Source organism: Asterias amurensis, chromosome 10 (genome assembly GCF_032118995.1).
Source record: "Asterias amurensis chromosome 10, ASM3211899v1".
Classification (NCBI taxonomy): Eukaryota; Metazoa; Echinodermata; class Asteroidea; order Forcipulatida; family Asteriidae; genus Asterias; species Asterias amurensis.
The window spans coordinates 5,773,946-5,798,226 of NC_092657.1; the positions used below are offsets into that span (position 1 = coordinate 5,773,946).

General features: G+C 39.3%; 2 protein-coding genes across 2 annotated transcripts; one reads left to right on the forward strand and one right to left on the reverse strand.

The window, feature by feature from the left end:
• Window positions 1–591: 591 nt before the first annotated feature.
• LOC139942989 (tectonic-1-like) lies at window positions 592–18,311 on the reverse strand. Its single transcript, XM_071939802.1, has 12 exons — window positions 18,039–18,311; window positions 16,967–17,087; window positions 15,984–16,093; window positions 13,893–14,029; window positions 13,009–13,230; window positions 9,827–10,066; window positions 7,299–7,424; window positions 6,196–6,302; window positions 4,358–4,498; window positions 3,138–3,306; window positions 1,590–1,736; window positions 592–756 (listed from the first exon to the last, which is right to left on the reverse strand). Exons 1-12 carry the CDS (start codon window positions 18,295–18,297, stop codon window positions 592–594), a joined length of 1,944 nt encoding a protein of 647 aa, XP_071795903.1. The 5' UTR covers window positions 18,298–18,311.
• A 323-nt stretch (window positions 18,312–18,634) lies between these two features.
• On the forward strand, window positions 18,635–24,208 carry LOC139942505 (uncharacterized). The gene is made up of 5 exons (XM_071939319.1): window positions 18,635–18,775; window positions 19,883–20,054; window positions 20,393–20,833; window positions 21,418–21,593; window positions 22,552–24,208. Exons 2-5 carry the CDS (start codon window positions 19,944–19,946, stop codon window positions 22,628–22,630), a joined length of 807 nt encoding a protein of 268 aa, XP_071795420.1. The 5' UTR covers window positions 18,635–18,775; window positions 19,883–19,943; the 3' UTR covers window positions 22,631–24,208.
• Window positions 24,209–24,281: the final 73 nt, after the last annotated feature.

The window sequence follows — 24,281 nt, forward strand, 5'->3', positions numbered from 1 at the left end:
GAACCACAACTCTGCTGCTGCTAAACAGAAACGCCAGAGCTCGAGTGCGGTGCTCTAATCCGCTCGGCCACAACACTCCAGATGGTCTCGTAATGGTTTGAGTACATTATCACCTGGCACTGTGCCTAATTGTGATATAACTTGAGAGATGTAACCAGAGTAACTCCACATCAAACACATCGAACTGTAACATCGAACACTAGGCCTGCACGACTAGTGAAGTTTACTACTCGACTAGTCGCACCTCAAATAGTTGTGACGACGACACTAGTCGCGACTTATTTTTAATTCTCAAGATGCATCGTGGCAATGTTTGCTGCAGGCGCAATACAGTAAAATTCAAGCTGAAAGGATTGTCACTGATGTCTGATTGTGTTTTGTAAGTAAATTATGTTGTGAATAGTGGTGAGCGACACAAATGGTTCACCAAACAGGTAGTCTCCCTGTTTTTGAAGGAGTCTCGATTATTTGTTAGTAGTAGTGGCAGAACGATTAATCGAGTAGTTGAAAAACGGTAGACGCGACTCGACTAAGCAATCTATAGTCGTGACTACGACACTTGTCGCACAAGGCCTATCGAACACCTGCCTATCAGAATGGATAGAAGAAATCGTAGGGGAGCTTGTCCTCGAATCCGGGGTCCTCAGCGAGGATGACCGCCGGTCCCGTTGAGGCATCGATGAAAGAAACGGAGGAGACAATTTCAAACTGCTGGAGGAGGGTGTCGGGACCGGTCTGGCAGAAGGCACCTGAACACTGTAAAGCAAGGAGGATAATTCTGACCTTTATCTTGATGGAATAATTATTAATAATAATAATGTAAGTACAGTAATAACTGTAAGCTTTCTACTATCATTATCTTCAAACAGTGTAAGTTTAATGTAAATTTGTGGACATAATAATAAAAATAATAGTCATAATGACATTTATACCGCGCATTTCCCATACAAATATGATCAAAAGTGCCTTACAATAAAAATTAAACAAACTAAAACAATAACATAGTAAACACCCATTTAAACAAAAATAGCTAAGTAAAAATATGTAATAGAAAATCCACCATAAAAACGGGAAGTAAACATTATAAAAAATCCAGCTGGACCAGCCAGAAAACATGAACCAGTTAAACATTAAAAGCTTTTTTATAAAGATAAGTTTTAAGATGACTTTTAAAACCCTCAACCCTCTAAGCAAACACAGAAGTTCGTTCCATCGTCAGGGACCAGCTGCAGCAAAAGCTCTATCACCAATAGCATTCTTTGTCACAGGAACCTGCAAAAAGCCTGAACATTTTGTTTTGTACAAACACTACCCAAATCCTTTCAACTCACCTTGTATCTGAGTGTCCTGCTCTCCGCATAGTTGTACCTGACCCCAAGGATCTTCGGTCCTTTTATTCCCTTATTGAAACACTCGTTACAAATTTAAGATAATTAGACTGTTAACGTTATTAAACTCACCTTGTATCTGAGTGTCCTGCTCTCCGCATAGTTGTACCTGACCCCAAGGATCTTCGGTCCTTTTATTCCCTTATTGAAACACTCGTTACAAATTTAAGATAATTAGACTGTTAACGTTATTAAACTCACCTTGTATCTGAGTGTCCTGCTCTCCGCATAGTTGTACCTGACCCCGAGGATCTTCGGTTGTGGGTTAGCTAAGGACCCAACATTGGCATAGATCACCTCGATATGAACACCCATTACCATGTTGTTGCATGTCCCTTCAATAGTACTCTAGAAAACATAAAGTAAAAGAATTAGTTAATGGCCTGGCATTTCGGCCCAAGCAGAGTCTTTCTTGAAGGCTCAATTCAATTCAATTCAATTCTATTCAATTCACATGTACTTCCGCTAACACATTTCCACAAATTACAGAACTACTTTGTAATGCACAAAAGACAGAATAAGAATAAACTAGCGGGAAACCGCATGGAGGCAAGGCCCAAAATAAGCCATGTAGCTTGTAGCGGCTTCCATTTACATAACAATATACAAAAACAAAGGTGCATGCTTAGGACAATACAAAGACGAAACAAACAAACAGACAGACAGACAGACGAACAAACTACTGGAGAAAATGACAATGACAAAGTATGCAAAAATGACAACACAACACACAGGAGCAGACCGGTTACATGTGTATCTATGATAAGAGTTTAAAATAGGCAGTGAAGTGGAAACACATGAATAGAGAGAGAGAGAGAGAGTCAGAAAGCACACAGAAAAAAGCAGTAAACGATAAAAAGGAAGACAAAGGGAGGGGGCGACTAAAAGTAATAGTTTTCGTATATCAAGTAAACCCTTGGGTGGAGAGAAGCAACTATAGTTGTTATTATAACACACCTCTTGCTTGTTCTGTATTCTGGTTTGCTGAAACACGGTCACGTGGGATGAACTAATATAGGCTAGTGATCGCGCGCGTGTTTTGCGGGAATAGTACCAGAGCGGGCACTAGTCTTTGCAAATAGTGCCCGTGGTAACAGCGCCCTCTCTTGACTTGAACCGCGAACAAACTACAAAATTCCTGTTCTTATTTGACATTTTTAAGACCGAGCTGTGTTATAAAACACATATTGACTGGCATGATTCGGTAACTAGTGTACGTCTATTCCCCCTCGGCCTGTGCGTGACCAGAAGAGGGGCCTATTTCCTGTTCTGGTCACTCAAAGTCCCTCGTGGGAATAGACGTATACTAGTTACCTCGTTGCTAGTCAATATGTGTATAATATTATTATTCTCATCATTGTTGTCTTCATCATTTCTGTCTTTGTTCTAATTGTCTGTTCGTTCGTTCTTGTCCCTGTTTATGTTATGTTTGTCTGTCCTCAGGCATCTCAACATAAGCCTCGCCTTCCACATGATGCCTCAATCCTTTTTTTATTTATTTTTCTCTGCCTCGTTAAATAGCATTTTTTATTTATTACTCCTTTAAAAAATTAACTTGTACTGTTTTCATGAAGTACAGAAAGAAATGTCAGTTTGAATGAATGTAATGAAAAGTATCTTGCTCACGGACACAAGTGCCACGACCAGGATTCGAGCCCACTACACTCCGATGACTTATCCACCAAAACTTGAATTTATTGCTCCACTCAGCCACGACACCCTGGTATAAGTTTCTAACTAGCAACTTACTGATGGGCCCCCTACGATGTCCTCTACGATTATTGGAACCCAGTCGCCGACCTTCTCTACGTCGGAGTTGCCGAATGTAGCCACATACTCGCGCATGACACCATTCAGGGCATTGAGGGCAGCAGACTGAATCACAGAGCAACTGTCAGCAGTGTCACTGTAGGTTACCCTGGTGTTCAAAAAAAACAAAACATATAACACTGGATGCTAATTTCCTGTAAGGTACTTCTAGGAAAGTGAACGAGTCTACTCAATCCTCAAACTGGACCAAATTTCACAGGAGCTTTAGAGGCCGGAAACTGATTGTATCAAAATGCCAAAAGAACTAGCACTTTTAAAACTAGCACCTTTACAACTAGCACTTTTAAAACTAGGAACTTTACAACTAGCACTTTTAAAACAAGCACATTTAACAGAAGCACTTTTAAAACCTTCCTTTTTAAAACTAGCTCTTTTCAAACTAGCACTTTTCAAAAAAGCACTTTCAAAATTAGCTCTTTTCAAACTAGCACTTTTGAAACTAACACTTTTAAAATAGAACCTTTAAAACTATAATTTTTAAGACTAGCAACCCCATATAAATAGTGTTTGGACCATGGCCAGAGCCATTGCTCCCTGAAAAATTGAGAGAAATACAGGGAGAAATAGACCTTTATCATGTTGCAGCCATCTTGAATAACTCCCATTGATATAAATGTTACCAAACCGAGGCTGGAAGAACATAATAGTCTGGTTCCTATTTGCAAAATGATTATTATTTATTATTTTTTATTTATTTCCTCAAAACCTCCAAAAATTGTGAAGATGAAAAGATTATTTAAAAATTACATCAAATATACAGTAGGCCTTTAAGGGACATAAACACTTAAATAAAGAAACAGGATAATCCTGACACTCTCGGACGACCCCCAGACCATCTTGACAAAGTATGAAACAAAAGGATTGTCAGAACGATCTGAGTAGCCGACCGAGAGTATCAAGATCATAATATTTAAAAAACTGGTTACGAAACAAAACTGTTTTGACACTATCACGTGACGCAATTTTAGTACTTAAAGTCAGAGTTCAATTTCCGCCTGAAAGAAGGACTAATAATGCAATTAAGCAGCGAAAAATTATTAGCATTCATTATTGTAAATCGAGATGGGGAACATGACTTAGATGGAGGCAGCATGATAAAGGTCTGTTACAGTGCATTATCATTGATTATAATCACTCACCTGATCATGCAGCCAGATCTCATATCCTCCCCAAAGGTCACTGGTGTCCTGATATCTGGGTTGGTCTCACACGATCCAACAGCGTTGCTCTTGATGACCGTCAACCAGTTATTGGGGTCGCTGCTTAACTCAATGGAGGACCTAGATGACAGGAATGACACATTATCAAGTCGCTTACCGGCCAAGTATAAATATTATAGTGTGTTTTTTGGTTTTTTTTTAAGAAGTGCCTGGTGAAAAAACAAGCATACTAATATCCCAAAGGGATAGCTAAGAGCTTATTTCAACAGACCATCCCACGATAAAAAAAACCAAGAAGAAAAGAAAGGAAATAATGGTTGTTGGACTATGCCTCACTCACTAGAAAGTGATGAGAGACACAACAACTAGCATCACCTGCAATCATAATTGCCGTAAAACAAGACGCTACTTAGGATATTTATTTACTCTACATTTGAATGACTGCATGCCCTAGGTAGAAATGGCTGAAATAACCGATGATGGTAGGCTGTTTCAGATCTTCACAGCTGCAGGAAGGAAAGCCCTGTCAAAACTTTGTAATAGTTCTTGCTGCAGTCATACCCTGAAAGACCGGGGACTGTAGTGCACATTTGTTGAGTAGCAGAGATGTTATCACACAAGCGTGTTGGATATGGGACGCAGACGCACTATATATTTTTTCGTATTTCCACGAGCGCTTGTTTGATAACATATATCTTCAAGCAAACTTGGCACGTGACATAAAACACACATACAAAGGTACTGATATGGACAGTGCAGTATTATAAGTTATCACACAAGCGCGAGTGGAATAAGGAAAAATATAGCGCTTCTGCGTCCCATATCCAACGAGGCCGAAGGCCGAGTTGGATATGGAACGCAGAAGCGCTATATTTTCCGTATTTCCACGAGCACGCGTGTGATAATGTATTTATCTTCAAGCAAACTTGGCGCGTGACATAGAACACACAATACGCATGGTAGTGATATTAGCCGTGCAATATAGGTTTTTGTCACCACTCCATTCAGCGAATCTGATTGGAGGATTAGCGCGTACTTGAAGATAAAGGTTTATATCACCACTCCATTCAGCAAATCTGATTTATCTGGATATACAGTGCTCATATCCGCCACTCGGTGACGCTTCAACATTCAGTGTTTTCCTACAAGGTATGTGGAGCTACATTTTTGAAGTATAAGACCTATTCCTTTTTATAGCACCATGTAAAGGTTTACAAGGTGCTGCGGCGCAATATCCTGCTGATCAAACCAGGAACACCGGGGCGGACCCCTTCTCTTTTCAATAACTGCACTGGGTATTTTCTGTGCATTTAGTAGCACAAAGGGCAAGTTAAGAGTTGGTGTTTACTAGTCCGTATCAGTGTTTACTAGATAATGTACACCGGGCTAGTGTTAAAGACAATGGACACAAAGACCAATCTTCTCACTTAGTGTATCTCAACATATGCACAAAATAACAAACCTGTGAAAATTTGAACTCAATTGGTCGTCGAAGTTGCAAGATAATAATGAAAGAAAAAACACCCTTGTCACACGATGCTTGATTGCGGGACCTCAAAATCTAATTCTGAGGTCTCGAAATCAAATTCGTGGAAAATTACTTCTTTCTTGAAAACTAAGTTACTTTAGAGAGAGCCGTTTCTCACAATGTTTTATACTATCAACAGCTCTCCATTGCTTGTGACCAAGTAAGTTTTTATGCTAATAATTATTTTGAGTAATTACCAATAGTGTCCACTGCCTTTAACATGTTTAAGGGCAAGTCCTGGTTATCTACATTATAATGATTTTTTTGTTTTTAAATGGTGATGTGATACCTTGTTATCCCGTCGACAACCTGCTTGACCAGATTGCCCGCCAGCAGAGGCTTGCCTACCACATAACCAGGATTACCACTTCGAGGAAATGTGCCTGATTCACCCATCTGTATAAAGGGGAAAGTAAAGACAACAAATCAAAAAAAGATAAAATAATAATAATAGTAATAACCTGTTTTTATAGAGCTCTTTTCACACCCGGAGGTCGTCCCAAAGGGCTTCACATTATTACCCCTGGTCACTGGGCCTTAAATCACTCCTTAAACCATCTCATCTCCCTGGAGCGTAAACAGCCGTGTGCGCAATATATGCGTTACTCGGCTAAACCAGTCACAAGAACCAACTCTGCCCTCACAGGTACCTATTTACCCCTGGGTGGAGAGAAGCAATTATATTAAAGTGTCTTGCTCAGGGACACAAGTGTCACGATCGGGATTCAAACCAACACTCTGCTGAACAGAAACACTAGAGCTTGAGTTCAGTGTTCTTATCCGCTCGGCCACGACACCCTATAATAGGGAAAAGAGCGGAAACAAATTTGGGGGAAAATCCACAACACCATAGAGCTGGAGCGGAATTTATTTTTACAGAAAAGAAAAAAAAGGAAAAACCTTCCTGAACAAGTTTAAGATGCATTTAAGTCAACCGTTTTTAATTGAGCAAGCGCTAAGACATGTCCATTTGTAAGAGAAGCTTGAGTTCATTTGTCTAAAAATGGATATTTAAGACACTGGACACTATTGGTAATTGTCAAAGACCAGTATTCTTACTTGGCGTATCCCAACATAATGCATTAAATAACAAACCTGTGGAAATTTTGGCTCACTTGGTAATCGAGTTTGCAACAGAATAATGAAAAAAAAAAACATTGTTGCATTTCTTTGTGTGTTTTCAGATGCATAATAAAAGGCTTTAGTTGAAAGTGTTTTGTTATTTTAGTGAGAAAGTACCTGTTACTTCAGAGGGAGCCGTTTCTCACAATGGTTTATAATATCAACTGCTCTCCATTGCTCGTTACCAAGTAAGTTTTTGTGCCAACAATTATTTTGAGTAACTACAAATAGTGTCCAGTGCCTTTAATAAAGTGATTGAAAGCAACCCACCTTCACAAATGATGTTGAAAACTTTTGATTGAAGAGCAGGACACCAGGCAAGATGCTACCGAGTACCAGTTGGACATCTGCCATTTCAATTAGTCCAGACCCATTCTGGGTTATTGTATACGCAACCTGTAAGATTGATTATGTATTGTATTTAGATCTTTCCTTTTTTGGCCCATGTCTTTGGGCCAACAATAATAATAACAAATTCTTATATAGCGCATTTCACAATAATCGTCTCAATGCGCTTTTCACTTGTGCCCTGGGGTCGGTTTCACAAAGAGTTAGGACTAGTCTTAACTTAGGACTAGTCCTAACTTAGGACTAGTCCTAGGAGATATAAAAAATGTATGGCTAGTCCTAAGTTAGGACGAGTAACTCGTCCTAAGTCGAGATAAGACTAGTCTTAACTCTTTGTGAAATCCACCCAAGGTCATTGGGCCAAAAACTTCCCATTAATCTTTCACAGCTCCCTGGGGTGTGTTCATGTAGAACCCCGAGCTGCTGTGGCGCTCCGAAGGCTTTTTCATTTACAGGTACCCATTTATACCCCTGTGTGAAGAGAAGCAATTATAGTAAAGTATCTTGCTCAAGGACACAAGTGTCATGACCGGGATTCGAACCCACACTCCAATGACTTAACCACCAGGGTCCAATTTCATAGAGCTGCTAAGCACCACAATTTGCTTAGCATGAAATGTTTGCCTGGATAAAAACAGGATTTCCCAACCAAATTTCTACATGATTTTCAAGATAACCATACAACAGCTGAATACAAGTAACTAGGAAATGCAACAAAATGGAAAGTCGGTTGGTAATCCTGTTTTTACCAAGGAAGAAATTTCATGCTAAGCAAATTGTTGTGCTTAGCAGCTCTATGAAATTGGGCCCAGATCTTGAACTTGATGCTCTTATCCTCTCAACCATGATACCATAATACATTCCTGTTGGCATGAAGCTACAACCCCTACCCTGGACTTGTCCAAGGCTCTTTACGCAAGCACCCCGCTTTGAATTCAACCAGATAGCATAAATGGAAGTGTCAAGGCTGAGCGGTTAAGAGCACCGAATTCAAACTCTGGTGTTTCTGATCAGCAGAGTGTGGGTTCAAATCCCCAGCCGTGACACTTGTGTCCTTAAAGGAACACGTTGCCTTGGATCGGACGAGTTGGTCAAAACAAAAGCGTTTGTAACCGTTTTTTTTAAAATGCATATGGTTGGAAAGATGTTTTAAAAGTAGAATACAATGATCCACACAAGTTTGCCTCCAAATTGCGTGGTTCTCCTTCTACTGTGCGAACTAACATGGTCGGCCATTTATGGGAGTCAAAATTTTGACCCCCATAAATGGTCGACGTGTTAGTCGACAAGGTTAAAGGAAAACCACGTAATTTCGAGGCATGTTTGTGTGGATCATTGTATTCTACTTTTACAACATCTTTCTACCCATATGCATTTTATAAAAAACGGTTACAAACGCTTTTCAAAGACCAACTCGACCGATCCAAGGCAACGTGTTCCTTTAAGCAAGACACTTAACTATTGCTCCGTCCTTCGGATGGGACGCAAAGCCATTGGTCCAACGTGTTGTGTAACGCATGTAAAAGAACCCAGTGCACTAGTCAAAAAGAGAAGGGGTTTGGCCCAGTGTTCCTGGCTGTGGCTGCTAAATGCGCCGTAGCACCTTGTTAACCCTTACAAAGTGCGACATAATTCATAATTATAACTTTCATGAGAATTCATAATTTTCAATAACCTCTGTCTGTATAAATGCCTTGAGTACCTTGTTGGTAGATACGTGCGCTATATAAGACTTCGATATTATTATTACTATCAATAACACAAAAAATGAGAGGTAGGTTATGGCTTTTTACATCACACTCCAGTTTGAGCATCCAATTGGAGGGTACTGGAAGATAAAATAATATATGATATTAACCCTTCAGAGGCCATAGCAGCCACAAGCGGCTTGTATCAAAACGCCCAGAGCGGCCACAAACGGCCAAAAGGTTTGGTCTACTTCTGGTCACATTAAGAGGTCAAAGTAATGGTCATATCCGGATATGAAATTGTCCAATGTAGTAACATAATCCCAACTTCTAAACACAAAACTACATTTTTTGTTTCCTGTTATTTCTGATTGACATTTGCACTGACAAAAATTGATTATGTCTGGGCATTTTGTGATGATTATACAGAAGTGAATGGTCTCAAAATGGTTATTGGTTAATAGATGACAGTTTTATATTTAATAGATGTTAAATTTGCATAAGGGACAAAGAATATTCATGTTGGTTTTACCAAAATACACCGATGTGTGTTACATGTAGCACTGTGTCTAGTTGGTATAACACTGCTCTAGAATTGCAAAGGACATGGGTTCGAATCCCACTCGAGTATTAATATTCCTGTGTTTTTTTTTCCCAGAATTCGGAAACGACCGAGTATACAGTGCTTACACAAAATGAATATTCAGTTTTATAATGAAATCTTTACATAAAATTATCAAAAGCGCAGAACGCATTATTTACCTCCAGCACGACATTATCACACTGTCCAGTTATTGCATCATAGACTGGTGCCGGTACCATGCCCGGATCATACCCACAGTCGGTCTGGTTCCCTGATGCATCCTGGCATAGTACTGGACTCTGTACTACAAGCTCTACCAGTGACTCATTCACATAGAAGCTGTAGAACTCCACGGTGCCGTTGACTGACGGTGGCGTGTAGTTCTGCACTGGTAGGTTACTTATCAAATAGTCCGGAGTCTGCCCAAATAAAAAATGAATACAGTGCCTCGCATTGGTACAATAATTTTGAGACAAAAAGATATATTGCACTTTACTTCACCGGCCGTCGATTTAACCAAACTCTTCCTAACTTAGGATTAATCTTAGGACGGGTCCTGTTCCGTATCAAAATACGTAGGACGCATTGAACCCATCCTAAGTTAGGTTGGGGGTCATTCCGTGTCAATTCAACACGCTTTTGGACCTGACCCTCACGGATTTAAATGAAATTCGGTGTGCTGATTGGACTCCCTGAGAAATGCCCAAATCCCAAATTGTATGTAATTCGGATCATTATTTTGGGAGATACGGCTTAACGAACTTTTGACTAATTAGCATGACCTGCTACGTTTGGACAATCATATCTCCAAAAGTAAAACACCTACCAAGATAATATTTACATCATTTTGAAGCTCTTGACATGGCCCACATTTGATAAAATAAAATCAAAAAATTTCCACGCACCACCGAAAAAATACGCAAAAATTTCACCTTTGACCTTGATTTGCGAAAATGAGTATTTTTCAAAATGCGTAATTTTTTTTTAATGCAAGTTTAAAATGTAAGCAACAATATTCTGAAAAATCGTGATGGGCACTCTTACAGTTTTTTTGTTATGAATTTTTGAACATTGGCTATCAAGGCCAAAACCATAAAAACGCATTGTACATGTACATGTACATACATGTACATATACAGTGTAATGTGTAGTAATGTGTACATGATACATGTACATTAGAAATTCAAAGATAATCATTCACATTTTGAGTTTCACATTTTGATGTATAGTACAAACACAAACTAAATGCATTCCACTAGATCCGGCAAGGATGCACTGCTTCAGCCCAAGTTCAACAAATTTTCAGCAAAACTTTCAGGAGGATGTTCCTTGAAAAGTTCAAACGCTTCTTTCAGATACAAAGATCAAAATGTTTCTGGAGATGTTTCTTCTCACCATCAACAGTAACCGATACAAAGTCTTTCATCCCTGGCATTTGTCTGCTGACGGACTCGAACAAGTAAAAGTCTCTCACAGTTTGCACCATTTTAAATGAAAGAGATTTTCCAGCCTTAGGGTTTGGAATGGAAGGCATTCCCTGCTAATTCACCGGTTTCTTTGCTTTTCTTGGCATGTAGTTTGATGCTCCAAATTCATCTGCTATTCTTTTGATACTCCAACTCACTGGTAAGACGTTCAAGACATGAACTTTTTCACTTTTCTTTGTCAAGGAATGAAACTTTTGTTTCAACTGAGTTATTATCTCACTTTCATCATCACCGAACTGTTTTCCCGCAGCAGTTTCAAGTTTCTGCTTTATTGTTGTCTCTATTCTCTTAACTTTGTTTTCCATGTAACTTCCATGAGCAATTCTTATTACTTATGATGAGAGATACACCAATAATTGTCATAGCCGCATTGATAATGTTAATGTCGGTATTTGGCTGCTCAAAAACATCCTGATGTGCAGATGACATTGATGGTCCCTGAACTTCTGGATCACTGCTAAAACTTTCAGTTGTTGAGAGTATTTTCTCAGGCGACAGTTCAGATATCTTCTTGCGACAGCCGGTGCATAAACTGTGTGCTCGAGTGAAATAAAGACTTGGATGCCCCAGTATAAACCTTTATAATACCTGCCTTAAGCCTGCTTCTTTTTTTTCTTGCTGTGTGATTTTAATGGGTCACAACACATTTTTCTCTATGATCATGACTTGACTTTTAAAGCACTAAATAAAGCTTTTAAAGCACTAAATGTGAATACTCTGTACACTGTACATTGTATAACATGTATACAGTATGTCGGATACACAGTGTCTCCTATATTAAATTAAGGGGATGAAATGAATTAGCTCATTAAGTCATGTCATGAAATAGACTTATGAACTCCATATTATTACCAGGGTAACATGGTTTTTAATGTGCGTGTAGTGTACACACTCCCACACAATACTCTGTACACTGTACATTGTGTATGTTGTACAATGCGTTTTTATGGTTTTGGTCTTGATAGCCAATGTTCAAAAAATCATTAAAAAAAAACTGTAAGAGTGGCCATCACAATTTTTCAGAATATTGTTGCTTACATCTTAAACTTGCATTTAAAAAAAAATTACGCATTTTGAAAAATACCCATTTTCGCAAATCAAGGTCAAAGGTCAAATTTTTGCGTATTTTTTCGGAGGTGCGTGGAAATTTTTTGATTTTATTTTATCAAATGTGGGCCATGTCAAGAGCTTCAAAATGATGTAAATATTATTTTGGTAGGTGTTTTACTTTTGGAGATATGATTGTCCAAACGTAGCAGGTCATGCTAATTAGTCAAAAGTTCGTTAAGCCGTATCTCCCAAAATAATGATCCGAATTACATACAATTTGGGATTTGGGCATTTCTCAGGGAGTCCAATCAGCACACCGAATTTCATTTAAATCCGTGAGGGTCAGGTCCAAAAGCGTGTTGAATTGACACGGAATGACCCTTGGGTTACTCGTCCTAACTCGAGTTATGATTAATCCTCGCATTTCGTGAAATCGGCTGCTGCACTGGTAGGTTACTTATCAAAATAGTTTGCCCAAATAAAAAAGAACACAGTGCCTTGAATAAGTACAATTAATTTTGAGACAAAAAGATAAATTGCCCTTTAGTTCACCTGCACTGGTGGGTTACTTATCAAATTCTGGAGTCTGCCCAAAAATTTATGAAAACAGTGCCTTGAAAAAGTACAATTTTGTGTGCATGAAGTGTATACTCTTTGGCAAGAAAAAGTGGAGCCTATAAAGTGGAGTGTTCACAGCTAAGCCGGGTAGGAAAACGGGAAAAATGTGGAACAGAAACAAGAAAATGTAAGTTCCGCATTAACGCAATAATTTCACAGACTTGTAAACAGCTTTCTGAAGTTGGGCCAAGATCATCAAAGCTTACCGGTGATAGTTTGAAGCCATCATAAAACGTCAAAGCAGACATGTACGGCAACGTGTCGCACTCTGCCATGAGATCGGTCAGCTGTCGCCCGCAGGCAGTCGTCTGGTCCGAGAGGAAACTCGCAGGGTTGTTGTCATCACAGAGGGCGCTGTAACTTGCGATGGGGAGACCAAGAACACCGAGGGCAAGGCTTTCAAAGACGGTGTAGATTGGGTATCCAAACTAAGAAGAGCAAAGACAAAAGTATGTAAAATTTGGGGGTCTAGGTACTTTTCGTAGCACATAACACAATGTCCACAGATTTACATTTAAACTTAGACAGTTTAAAGATGCATGTAATGATAGTAAAAGCTTCCCTTAGTTTTTGAGAAATTAGTTTAAAAATCATAAAAATAACTTTCATCTCAGTTTTAGCATGTAAAACGTTACCATCAAAACGTCAAGTTGAAACCAACGGTTCTTTTCATCAGAACCACCCCCAACTAACTTAGAGAAACTCATAACATGGTATTACCGCAAACCTTTCCATCATATTTCCACCATGCAAAGTTTCAAATCCTACTTAAATGGTTTAGAGCACCGCATTCAAGCTCTGGTGTTTGATTGGCAGGGTGTGGGTTCGAATCCCGGTCATGACACTTGCTACGTAAAATTGGGGAGGTAGTGCTGCTCTGCTCTACCGGCCAGGCTTTGGACTGATGATACCCAAGCCTACATCCGTAAGGACTGTAAAAAAGGGCTAACCCTGTTTCAGCCCTAGGAGTAGGTGGCAACGGCCTCTGGACAAACAATTGTAGCCCACACCTTGAAGTGGCCTTCAGGCCTTGTGTGTCTGGCGACTTGCATACAAAAAAAAAAGTTAAAATAATGTTGGTTGTTCTCACCATGTAAACACTCCCGTACGTGTCATTTGCAACATCCGGCAAAGCAAACGTTGTGGATCCGTACAGATTTTCCAACTCCTCGAACCGCTCCACCGAGTCTATTACCTGTGGCACTGTGTAGTAATTTCTTCCCGCATCTGAGTGGGTGAGAAAAGAAGCACCAAAAGTGAAAGTGTCTTGGCCGAGAGCTTAAAGGCAGTGGACACTATTGGTAATTAGTCAAAATAATTATTAGCATAAAACCATACTTGGGAACGAGTAATGGGGAGAGGTTGATAGTATAAAACATTGTGAGAAACGGCTCCCTCTCAAGTGAAGTAGTTTTTGAGAAAGAAGTATTTTTCCACAAATTTACTTTTTGAGACCTATGATTTAGAATTTGAGGTCTCGAAATCAAGCATCTGAAAACACACAACTTCGTGTGACAAGAGTGTTTTTTCATTTATAGTTATCTCGCAACTTGGACGACCAATTGAGCTCAAATTTTCACAGGTTTGTTATTTTATGCGTACGTTGAGATACACCAAGTGAGAAGACTGGTCTTTGACATTTACCAATAGTGTCCAGTGTCTTTAAAAGCACCGTATTCAAACTCTGGTGTTTAGTGAGAGATTACTTCTTTCTCAGAAACTACGCTACTTCAAAGAGAGCCATTTCTCACGATGTTTTGTACTAGTCAACAGCTCTCCAGTGCTCTTTACCAAGTAAGTTTTTATGCTAACAATTATTTTGAGTAGGCCTGGGCGAATTATTCGAATATCCGGTTAATGGCGAATAGGTTTTCCTATCCGTAACCGCGAACGCCTTTTTTTTCTTAACCCGATATCCGCATAGGGCGCGAATAACTATTTATAAACCGGATAGTTCTGTAATTACAACCGAGTAACCGGATATTCTTTAATATCCGAATATACGCGGACGTCGGGCGACAACTGATATGAATGATTTGTCTGAATCCTTATGAAACTTCTATTAAGACAGCATAAAACAGCATAAATTCAGTATTAAACTATGCTCACCTCCATGAAAAGTTAAAACAATGACATTTCTGACGTTATTTGTTCAAAGATTACAAAAGTTTTCCTTCACGTAGAGTCAATCACGATCAAAAGAAAAAGCAAATCGCCATCTTTAAATTAGATCCGGTCATTTTTATGAATGAACCGAGTGACACTGTCTCAAACTAATATCAATCCGCCCATAAGATCTCATTCAATAACGAACAGCGCCCTCTAGCGGCCAAAAAAAAAAAAAAAAAATCATTATTATTTTTTTTTTTTAAAGCGCCCTCTAGCGGTGAAAAAACTATTCGAATATCCGGTTAATTTCGGATAGTTGGCCAGCGATATCCGAATAACAAAATTTCACTATTCGCCCAGCACTAATTTTGAGTAATTACCAATAGGGTCCAGTGTAGGCCTGGGCGAATTATTCGAATATCGGGTTAATGGCGAATAGGTTTTCCTATCCGTAACCGCGAATGCCTTTTTTTTCTTAACCGGATATCCACATAGGGCGCGAATACCTATTTACAAACCGGATAATTCTGTAATTACAACCGAGTAACCGGATATTCTTTAACTATCCGAATATCCGCGGACGTCGGGCGACAACTGATATGAATGTTTTGTCTGAATCCTTATGAAACTTCTATTAAGACAGCATAAAACAGCATAAATTAAGTATTTAACTATGCTCACCTCCGTGAAGAGTTAAAACAATGACATTTTTGACGTAATTTGTTCAAAGATTACAAAGGTTTTCCTTCACGTAGAGTCAATCACGATCAAAAGAAAAAGCAAATCGCCATCTTTAGATTAGATCCGGTCATTTTTATGAATGAACCGAGTGACACTGTCTAAAACTAATATCAATCCGCCCATAAGATCTCATTCACAAACGAACAGCGCCCTCTAGTGGCAAACAAAAATATTCAAATATCCGGTTAATTTCGGATAGTTGGCCAGCGGTATCCGAATAACAAAATTTCACTATTCGCCCAGCACTAGTCCAGTGCCTATAATGAATAATACAGGACTGGAAAATAATTTCACAGTTGCTTACAATGTTTGTAACATCTGTCATACTTACTATTGTCAACAGCTATGCAGAAAAAACTTGGGTCACTGATGTCGACCGTCATTGCTGGTGCATTGAGGGTGTACATGACTGAAGACTTGACGCAAACCTGGTCATTAATTCTGCATTGAAATGAAAATGGAAAAAAAAAAAACGTCATTCAGAGTTTTGTATTAGCCATGTATTCATTGCTCCTTTCTGAATACATCAGGCCTGTCATGCCTGTACAATGTATGTACATGTATGCTTTGTTTTTGGAAAGGGCAAGGGCACTAAGGCACGTTCTCCTTGGTAAAGGGCAACCTTCAATGAGGACATTGAAAAACCTACATGAGCACCAAGGCAATGAATGAACAGAGGAAATAGAGGCAATTGCTTTCGCTCTTTCCGGTATGCAGGAGTTCAGTTATGGAACAGTCTTCCAGAGGTTGTCAAACAGGCTGAGACATCAGAACAATTCAAAACCCAAATTAAATACATGTTTTCTTTGTACAATTGTTGATTTCCTTTTACAGCGCATAGGGACCTCACGGTGATATGCACTATCTAAGAATGGGTTATTATTATTGGTAGGCCTATTATTATTATTATTATTATTATTATTATTATTGAAGGCCCGACACATGAAACCCTCCATGGTTTGAGAATAGCAAAAAAGCTTCAACAACTAAAAGAAATTTAGTGTGGAATTATTTAGGAATGTATCTGTTTACGTTGGGCAGCAGAACAGTTTTTGTTTTTCACCCATGATCCATGTGTGTAAAAGTACTGTATACTCGGTACTTTTCCCTCAGCCTGCATTGTGTCTATACTCCAGGCCTGGAATTTCATCTTTGAGAGGGCAAAGCCATTTTCATTTTGAAAAGGGCACTTTAATTGGAAAATCTTACAGTCTATGGTAAACTTTGAAGGGGCACCAAGGCAGAGAGAGACCTGGGCAACGGAGGACATGACCTCTGTGATCTTCGTGAAATTCCCTGCCTGTATATACTCACATGTTTACAGTGTCTAAACACTCGCTGAAGGACAAGAAATCATCTGCAGTACAATCAGCATCACAACAACAGTTCACGTCACAAGCGTTTGCCGTCAGGTCACATACACAGGTTCCAATATCTAGAGTTCAAAATGAAGTCATATATGAAATAATGAACAATCCTAGTATTTGAAGAAAAAAGGATGCCTTCCTCGAAATCCAAATAATAATCATAATAATAACAAACAGCGCATTTCACAATAACCGTCTCATTATTGCACATAACATTAGTGCCCTTGTCATTGAATAAATACACCGATCCATTAGGCTCCGCCCACGACGCACGTGTGAGCAAGAACATGTGAGCCTCTCCAATCTCCATACTGCAGAACTCTGGCGCGCGCACCAAGCATACACACCTGCATGTCACACCTTATTTTGTCAGACTGTTGGTTGCACACTGGGTTGCGATTGGTCAATAAACAATGGGGCAGAGCTTAATGGATCAGTCTATTGGAGTATTGAATGAAAAACAGCCCTTTTTTAATCTTTCTCAGCTCCCTAAAAAAAAGGAGTATACAACCTGTACAACCATGGTACAATACAACCAAGCACCAACCTACTAGATCGACGGGAAAAGTTTCCGTATGGCGCCACCACTTTTTCATTCGAAATAAAATAATATAGTATCTAATTTACCTGATTGATATATCCCTTTATGTAAAAATGAGTGAAAAAGTGGTGGCACCATACGGAAAGTTATCCGATCGACGACCTGCCGAGCCACCGCCAAGTCGGACTAAACCATTCTTTAAAAGGGGTATTACAAGGGAGGTGGGTTTACGTTATCGCAACTACATATGCAGGAGGAGGGGGCTGCATACGGAAACTTTTCCCAATTTCCTAAGTAATTAATATTAATATTAATAACAACACACAAAAAAACATGTCTGAAATTGTGTAGTATGAACTCTGAATAGAAATAGAATATAGAGTCTAATAAAGTGAACAACATGCCCGACTTAAGAATGTTCTTTTTAATAAGCGATATTGTTATTTTGCTTTTCGGGATTTTTAATAACTTTTCCAACCTGTGTTTGGTTCGATGGGCGTCTCGCCTTCGCCAACGCCGGGCGGTGGGTCCGTCGCCCCGGCAGTCATCACCGGGGTCGTGCCACTAGCCGCCGCGGTGGTCGCCGCCGGGGCCTGTGTTGTGAGAGTCCCATTATCAGTGGTCGCATTTGTTGCATTGTCTGTAACAGTTTGAGTTGTCTGGGAATACGTGAGGGAAGAAAACAAAGCCACTTCAAGAAAGAAAACGAAAAGTTTCCTTTTCGACAGCAGCGCCATTTTGTTTTGTTTACATCAAAGTGCATGCTGGTACTTTGTAAATAAATAACTGACAGCACGACAAAATCAAAATGACAAGATCGAATCACTCCCTTTTTCTTTAAGAAAATCATAAAATATAAACAACAATTGTCTAATTCATTATCATATTCGTTTAGTGTATACTCGAAACAATAAAGACAAAGACAAAGAAACAAGTTATTAAATCGCAACGACCAATCATAACGCTTGTTTTATTTCACAGTCAAACGTTCACACTAAACCCTGTTTTGATTTGTTCATTCCTCTAATGACATCAGCGGCCGCGGGTTATCAAACAAAGCGTAATGCAGGCCCGCATGAGGGCGCGCTAACCGTCACCGTTAAAAACACATTTTCCCGGCATGCACAATATCCAGAGAGAAAACAACAATCAATTTTGACTTTACATTGTCATTGATCAACAAATAATATTTGAATTCAACGTTCTCACCAACAGGTCAGTATAGACTTAGAAATCTCATGTTCGCTTTGAATTATGTCATTGATTTACCTTTGTGAATAAAACTGCTACATTGGTGGGCCTTTTTTTGAAATTTAAAACGAAATCTCAGCGCAGTTTTTGTTACTTTAAAAAAAAATTGTTTTACTTTTCCTTCCTCCATCATCCATGTCCTCATCAAGCTGAACTTTGAATCATGTTGGCATGGTGCATTGTTGGACTAATTTTGAGGGAACCTTGTTTTTTAGGTAACTTTTTGTTCTCTGATTGATTGTTAGTTTGATCATGGAGGCTTCTTCCTCCATGGTTGATTAGAACTTAATGTTTTTAAAGGGTTTCCTTGGTTTACTTTTGTTGGTACTTCTTTTGGAAAAGTTTCCGTATGGCGCCACCACTTTTTCATTCGAAATAAAATAATATAGTATTTAATTTACCTGATTGATATATCCCTTTTTGTAAAAATGAGTGAAAAAGTGGTGGCGCCATATGGAAAGTTATCCCTTCTTTTTGTACGGCACACAACACAAACACAATATCCACAGAGATTTGGGCCTACATCCATACATAAAACTTACAAAAACACGCCAGGTTGACACACAAACGGTTGAATTGAAGATGGGTGTAGCATGTGTCATGTTTGTAGTAGAAAGCTTCCCTTAAAAAATATTAGTTACTTGTTGCAGAGTAGTTCTGAGTTGCGATTAATGTAACCTTCCTCCTTGCGGCCGTCGGGAGGAGGGTAACATTTATAGCAACTAGTAACTAGTTAGTTGCAGACAAAAAAATAAGGTTAGCCCCATCAATTGATAGTGCCATGCTGAAGCGGAGGGAGTCCAGCGTATTGGCACTATTGATTGGGCTAAACTGAGGTAGTTTTTGAAAAATTAGCAATAAAACAATGACTAAATAGTCACAAAAACAATCTTCAGTTCAGGAGACAAACATTATCTTAGCATGTAATTGTAAAGTATATTACCACTTAATTTGTATAGAATTAAGACAAAAATTATGTATTGCTTCAATTCAAGTTCATGTGTACTGTTTTTGTAAAAAATATATATAACTTTAATTTTTAAAAGCAAAGTCGTTGTCTTTTTATTTCAGTTAAACCAGAGTAAGAGAGTTTGACTGTCTTTAGTTGGAACCGAGCTGCTGTACAACAAGCATGCCCTCAGCGGCAAACTACCATCCCTGGGGCACACTGCCACAGCCTTGCTTTCAGATATACGGAACTAAACGTAAAGCTTCACACAGTGAGACGTCCACGAATGGACAGGTAGGGAAGTAGGGTTTGCTCTTAAAGTCAGTGGACACTGTTGGTAATTACTCAAAATAATTGTAAGCATAAAAACTTACTTCATTCTTTAGAGGGAGCTGTTTCTTACAATATTTTATACTATCACCAGCTAGCTCTCCATTGCTCGTTACTAGATAAGTTTGTATGCTAGCAACTATTTTGAGTAATTACCAATAGTGTCCAGTGCCTTTTTAATGACATCCAATGCAAGGGGGCAATCAATGTGTACTTTGGACATATTGTTTTGAGTTTTCAAAAGTATGGAAAAACTGTTCCGAAACCCTGTTATAGTATGCCTTTCATGATTTGCTCCTCAGTTCTCAACAACTGTAAAGCGCCACTGCATCAAGCTCTCTCCTAACCAAAGACACACAGCAACAACAGACCACTCTCCATGCCAGCCCCAGCACCTCACCAATCACGCATCGTCGTCACCTTGGCAACAGAGGACTCCTCCTTCATCCCTCTCATCAGACCCATCCCAAGCATTCCAGCAGAGTTCATCATCGATGCAAGTAACGGTAGAAGCAACGTCCACACAGCACCAATCATCTATCATGTCTATGCATTCCCTCCATCCAGAGTTCCATGGGGTGCCGCTAACTCCAGGGAATCCACACTGCCTTAAGGAGGACCCGGAGGATTGGCAGAGCCCAGAGAACATCCGCAGGCAGCTGGAGCTGCAGAGCGAGCAGCAGAGGCTTGGAATGGAGGCGGCCGCACGAGGAACAAAAGCGGAGGAAGATAGCCAGAAACTGGTAAGGTGTAAAATCACAAACTTTTAGAAAAAGGACCAGAGTGTTTTGTTTATAGAGAGCAAAGTCATCATCGCTTCACTTAAAGGTACAGACTCGATGATGGATCATCACTTCAGGCCAGATACTTCACGTTCCATGCCCCTGGTCATTGTCTTGGTGCCCTTGAACCACAGTAAAAATTTACAATTTCCTCAAAGGGTGCCCTTTATCAAGCAGAAAATGCCTTGATGCCCATGAAATGCTCCAGTAGAAATTAACAATTTTCCCATAGGGTGCCCTTAACCAAGGAGAAAATGCATTGCTGCCCTTGAAATGCTCCAGTAGAAATTTACAATTTCCTCATAGGGTGCCCTTTACCAAGGAGCAAATGCCTTGGTGCCCTTGAAATACAGTAGTATTTACAATTTCTTCATAGGGTGCCCTTTACCATAGAGCAAATGCTTTGGTGCCCATGAAATACAGTAGTTACAATTTCCTCATAGGGTGCCCTTCTTTACCAAGGAGCAAATGCCTTGATGCCCATGCCCTTTTAATAAAAAAAAGCATACAGGCCTGTCACAATGCTGTAATTTTATAATTTTCAGGACATGGAATTTGAGAGCAACGATTACTGGGATGTTCCCTACAACCACCAGCTACTCAAGATGGCCGACGACTTGGAACAGGCACGCATCGCCATGGAATCCGATATGGAGTCCCTTCAACAACATAACGGCAGCGTAACAGCGCCCTCCGAGTCGACAGTACATGTGTTACCAGGGTGAGTGGAAATAATTATCGGATAAAAACCATTTCAGCTCCTTTGAAGTATGCAGCACCAGCACCCAGGGCCCAATTTCATAGAGCTGTTAAGCACAAAAATTTGCTAAGCATGATAGTTCTTCCTTGATAAAAACAGGATGGCAATTTTCAGGATCTATATAAGCAAACAACAGCTGAACACCGCTAACAAGCAATATGAAACAAATGAAAATTTGGTTGGTAATTCTGTTTTTATCACGGAAGAAACTCCATGCTAAGCAAGTTTTTGTGCTTAGCAGCTCTTTGAAATTGGGCCCAGGTATATCAGAACTTGGCCTGGTTGACTATTAAAATTCAGAGAAAGGCTTCAGATCTGAAGTCTTCCTCAGATTCAACTATTTTAGTGTGAAAATACCTCTTTCTCAAATACTTTATTACTTCAGAGGGAGTTTTTCCTCACAATGTGTTATAAGTTCAACAACTCGTCACCAATTAAGTTTTATGCTAACATATATTTTAAAGGCACTGAACAAGTTTGGTATTGTCAAAGATCAGTCTTCTCACTTGGTGTATCCCAACATACGCATAAAATAACAAACCTGTGAAAATTTTGACTCAATTGGTCATTGAAGTTGCAAGAAAATGTTGAAAGAAAGAAAAAAAAACTGTTGTACAAAATAGTGTGCTTTCAGATAAGAATAAATGGCTTCTGGTCAGAAGTCTTCTATTATTTTAGTGACAAATTACCTCTTTCTCAAAAACTACGTAACTTCAGAGGGAGTCGTTTCTCACAATGTTTTGTAATATTAACAGCTCTCCGTTGCTCGTTACCTAGTAAGGTTTTATGCCAATAATTGTTTTGAGTAATTACCAAACGTGTACAGTGCTTTTAAGTAATGACCAAATGTTTATAGTGCCTTCAAGGCAAATTGACAGATTGGTCTGATTGACAGTTTGTTGTTGTATCTCTGTTTTAGGTTAGAAGCAGTCAGTCACGTCAGGTGCTATTGCAAGCCAAACTGGGAGGGACTACTCGAACCAGCCAGCTATATATGAAAGAAGAAGAAGATTGCTGCATTCAGATCTTAACCACCTTCAAGCGTTCTCAAAGGCCTTATATCTTTTTTGTTATTGACAAAATGTACATATTGAATACTTAGTATGTAGAAGTTTTGCACACATGAGCGATCTTTGTTTGTGTTGGTGTGGGAAGGTTTGTGCACTAGGCCTAGAAGACTGTCGCGACTAGGCGACTTTCTCGTGTAGGCAACTGTCTAGACTAGGCGACTGTCTCGACTAGGCTACTGTTGCAACTAGGCGACTGTCTCAACTAGGCAACTGTCTAGACTAGGCGACTGTCTCGACTAGGCGACTGTCTCAACTAGGCGACTGTCTAGACTAGGCGACTGTTGCGACTAGTCGACTGTCTCGACTAGGCGACTGTCGTGTCAAAGTGGTGACTAATTGATTGCTTTCTCCAGTCGCGACTGCCGCTTTCTTACTACCGGGCGAAACCTTGTCGCCATTACTACTGAAATAATAGTCCTAGGAGGTTTTACAAACTTTAGGCTAGTCCTAAGTTAGGATAAGTAAGTCATCCTAACTCGAGATAAGACTAGTCTTAACTCTTTTTGAAATTCACCTCGGGGGAAACCTGCGGCAGCTTTGTAAACACGCCTGAGCACTGTCATTCCATTGGGTAGCGTACAAAGTGCGCACTGTTTACACATTCTTGGCCACATTTCATATGTAGGAAATAAGGTACTGGAACTGTATGCTCCAAATCTCCCTTTTTACAGGGTTTATTCGTTATACTTCAACACTCTATGCCTAGAAGCTTTGAAGCATTAAGTACAGTCAGGGTAAAGCTAAATACTAAAATATTTTCTGATTTTTAAGGTTTTTGTTTGTTTTTGTTATCTAGTCTTAGAAACTGTGTGGGATTTTCGTTAGATCAATGAGCTGTTTTAGCAATATAATAAAAAAAAAATTCTTTCTCAAATTGCTTGTTTAAAACTTCGGCCATGTCCTATTTGATTGCAGTAGGTTGGGTCGCTGAAAAGTTTCATTTAAAAATATGTTATTAAAGCCAATGGCATTAGTCAAAGCCAGACCAATCAAATTTTTGTTGATACTGAAATTTCTTTTAGTTTTATAGCTTAAAGTGACTCATTGCCTTGGATCAGACGAATTGATCTATGAAAAATGCATGGATAGAAATATGTTTTAAAAGTTTAAAAGTAGAATAAAATGATCCACACAAATATGCCTCGAAATTATGTGGTTTTCCTTTCACGTCGTAAACTAACAGGCATGAACTAACACGATCGGCCATTTTATGGAGTCAAGGTTTTTACACCATAAAACGGCCAACCGTGTTAGTTCGCAAAGTAACAGGAAAACCACGGACATTCGAGACATATTTGTGTGGAACATTTTATTCAACTCTAAAAACATCTCTCTAACCATTATCGATTTCATAACAAACGGTTTCAGACGCTTTTCATACACCAACTCGCCCGATTCAAGGCAACGGGTCCCTTGAAGTGGCCTTCAAATCAAAACCAACCACAATTAAGTGTAGATTGTTTGGTTCAGTTGTGATATTATTTTAGTGAACAGTTTGTATTTTAAAATAGATGATTTAGTACATTTTTTAATATACATGTACATGTATGTGTCTTTTTCAGATGCCAAAAATGAAAAA

Coding starts and splice junctions, on each gene's coding strand:
- LOC139942989 (XM_071939802.1), bottom strand. CDS start 18,297: ATGGCGCTGCTGTCGAAAAGGAAACTTTTCGTTTTCTTTCTTGAAGTG. Junction 17,088..18,038: donor GCCCATCGAACCAAACACAG/GTTGGAAAAGTT, acceptor TTTGAACTCTAG/ATATTGGAACCTGTGTATGT. Junction 4,499..6,195: donor GTTGTCGACGGGATAACAAG/GTATCACATCAC, acceptor CCTGTCATCTAG/GTCCTCCATTGAGTTAAGCA.
- LOC139942505 (XM_071939319.1), top strand. CDS start 19,944: ATGCCCTCAGCGGCAAACTACCATCCCTGGGGCACACTGCCACAGCCT. Junction 20,834..21,417: donor AGGAAGATAGCCAGAAACTG/GTAAGGTGTAAA, acceptor TATAATTTTCAG/GACATGGAATTTGAGAGCAA. Junction 21,594..22,551: donor ACAGTACATGTGTTACCAGG/GTGAGTGGAAAT, acceptor TCTCTGTTTTAG/GTTAGAAGCAGTCAGTCACG.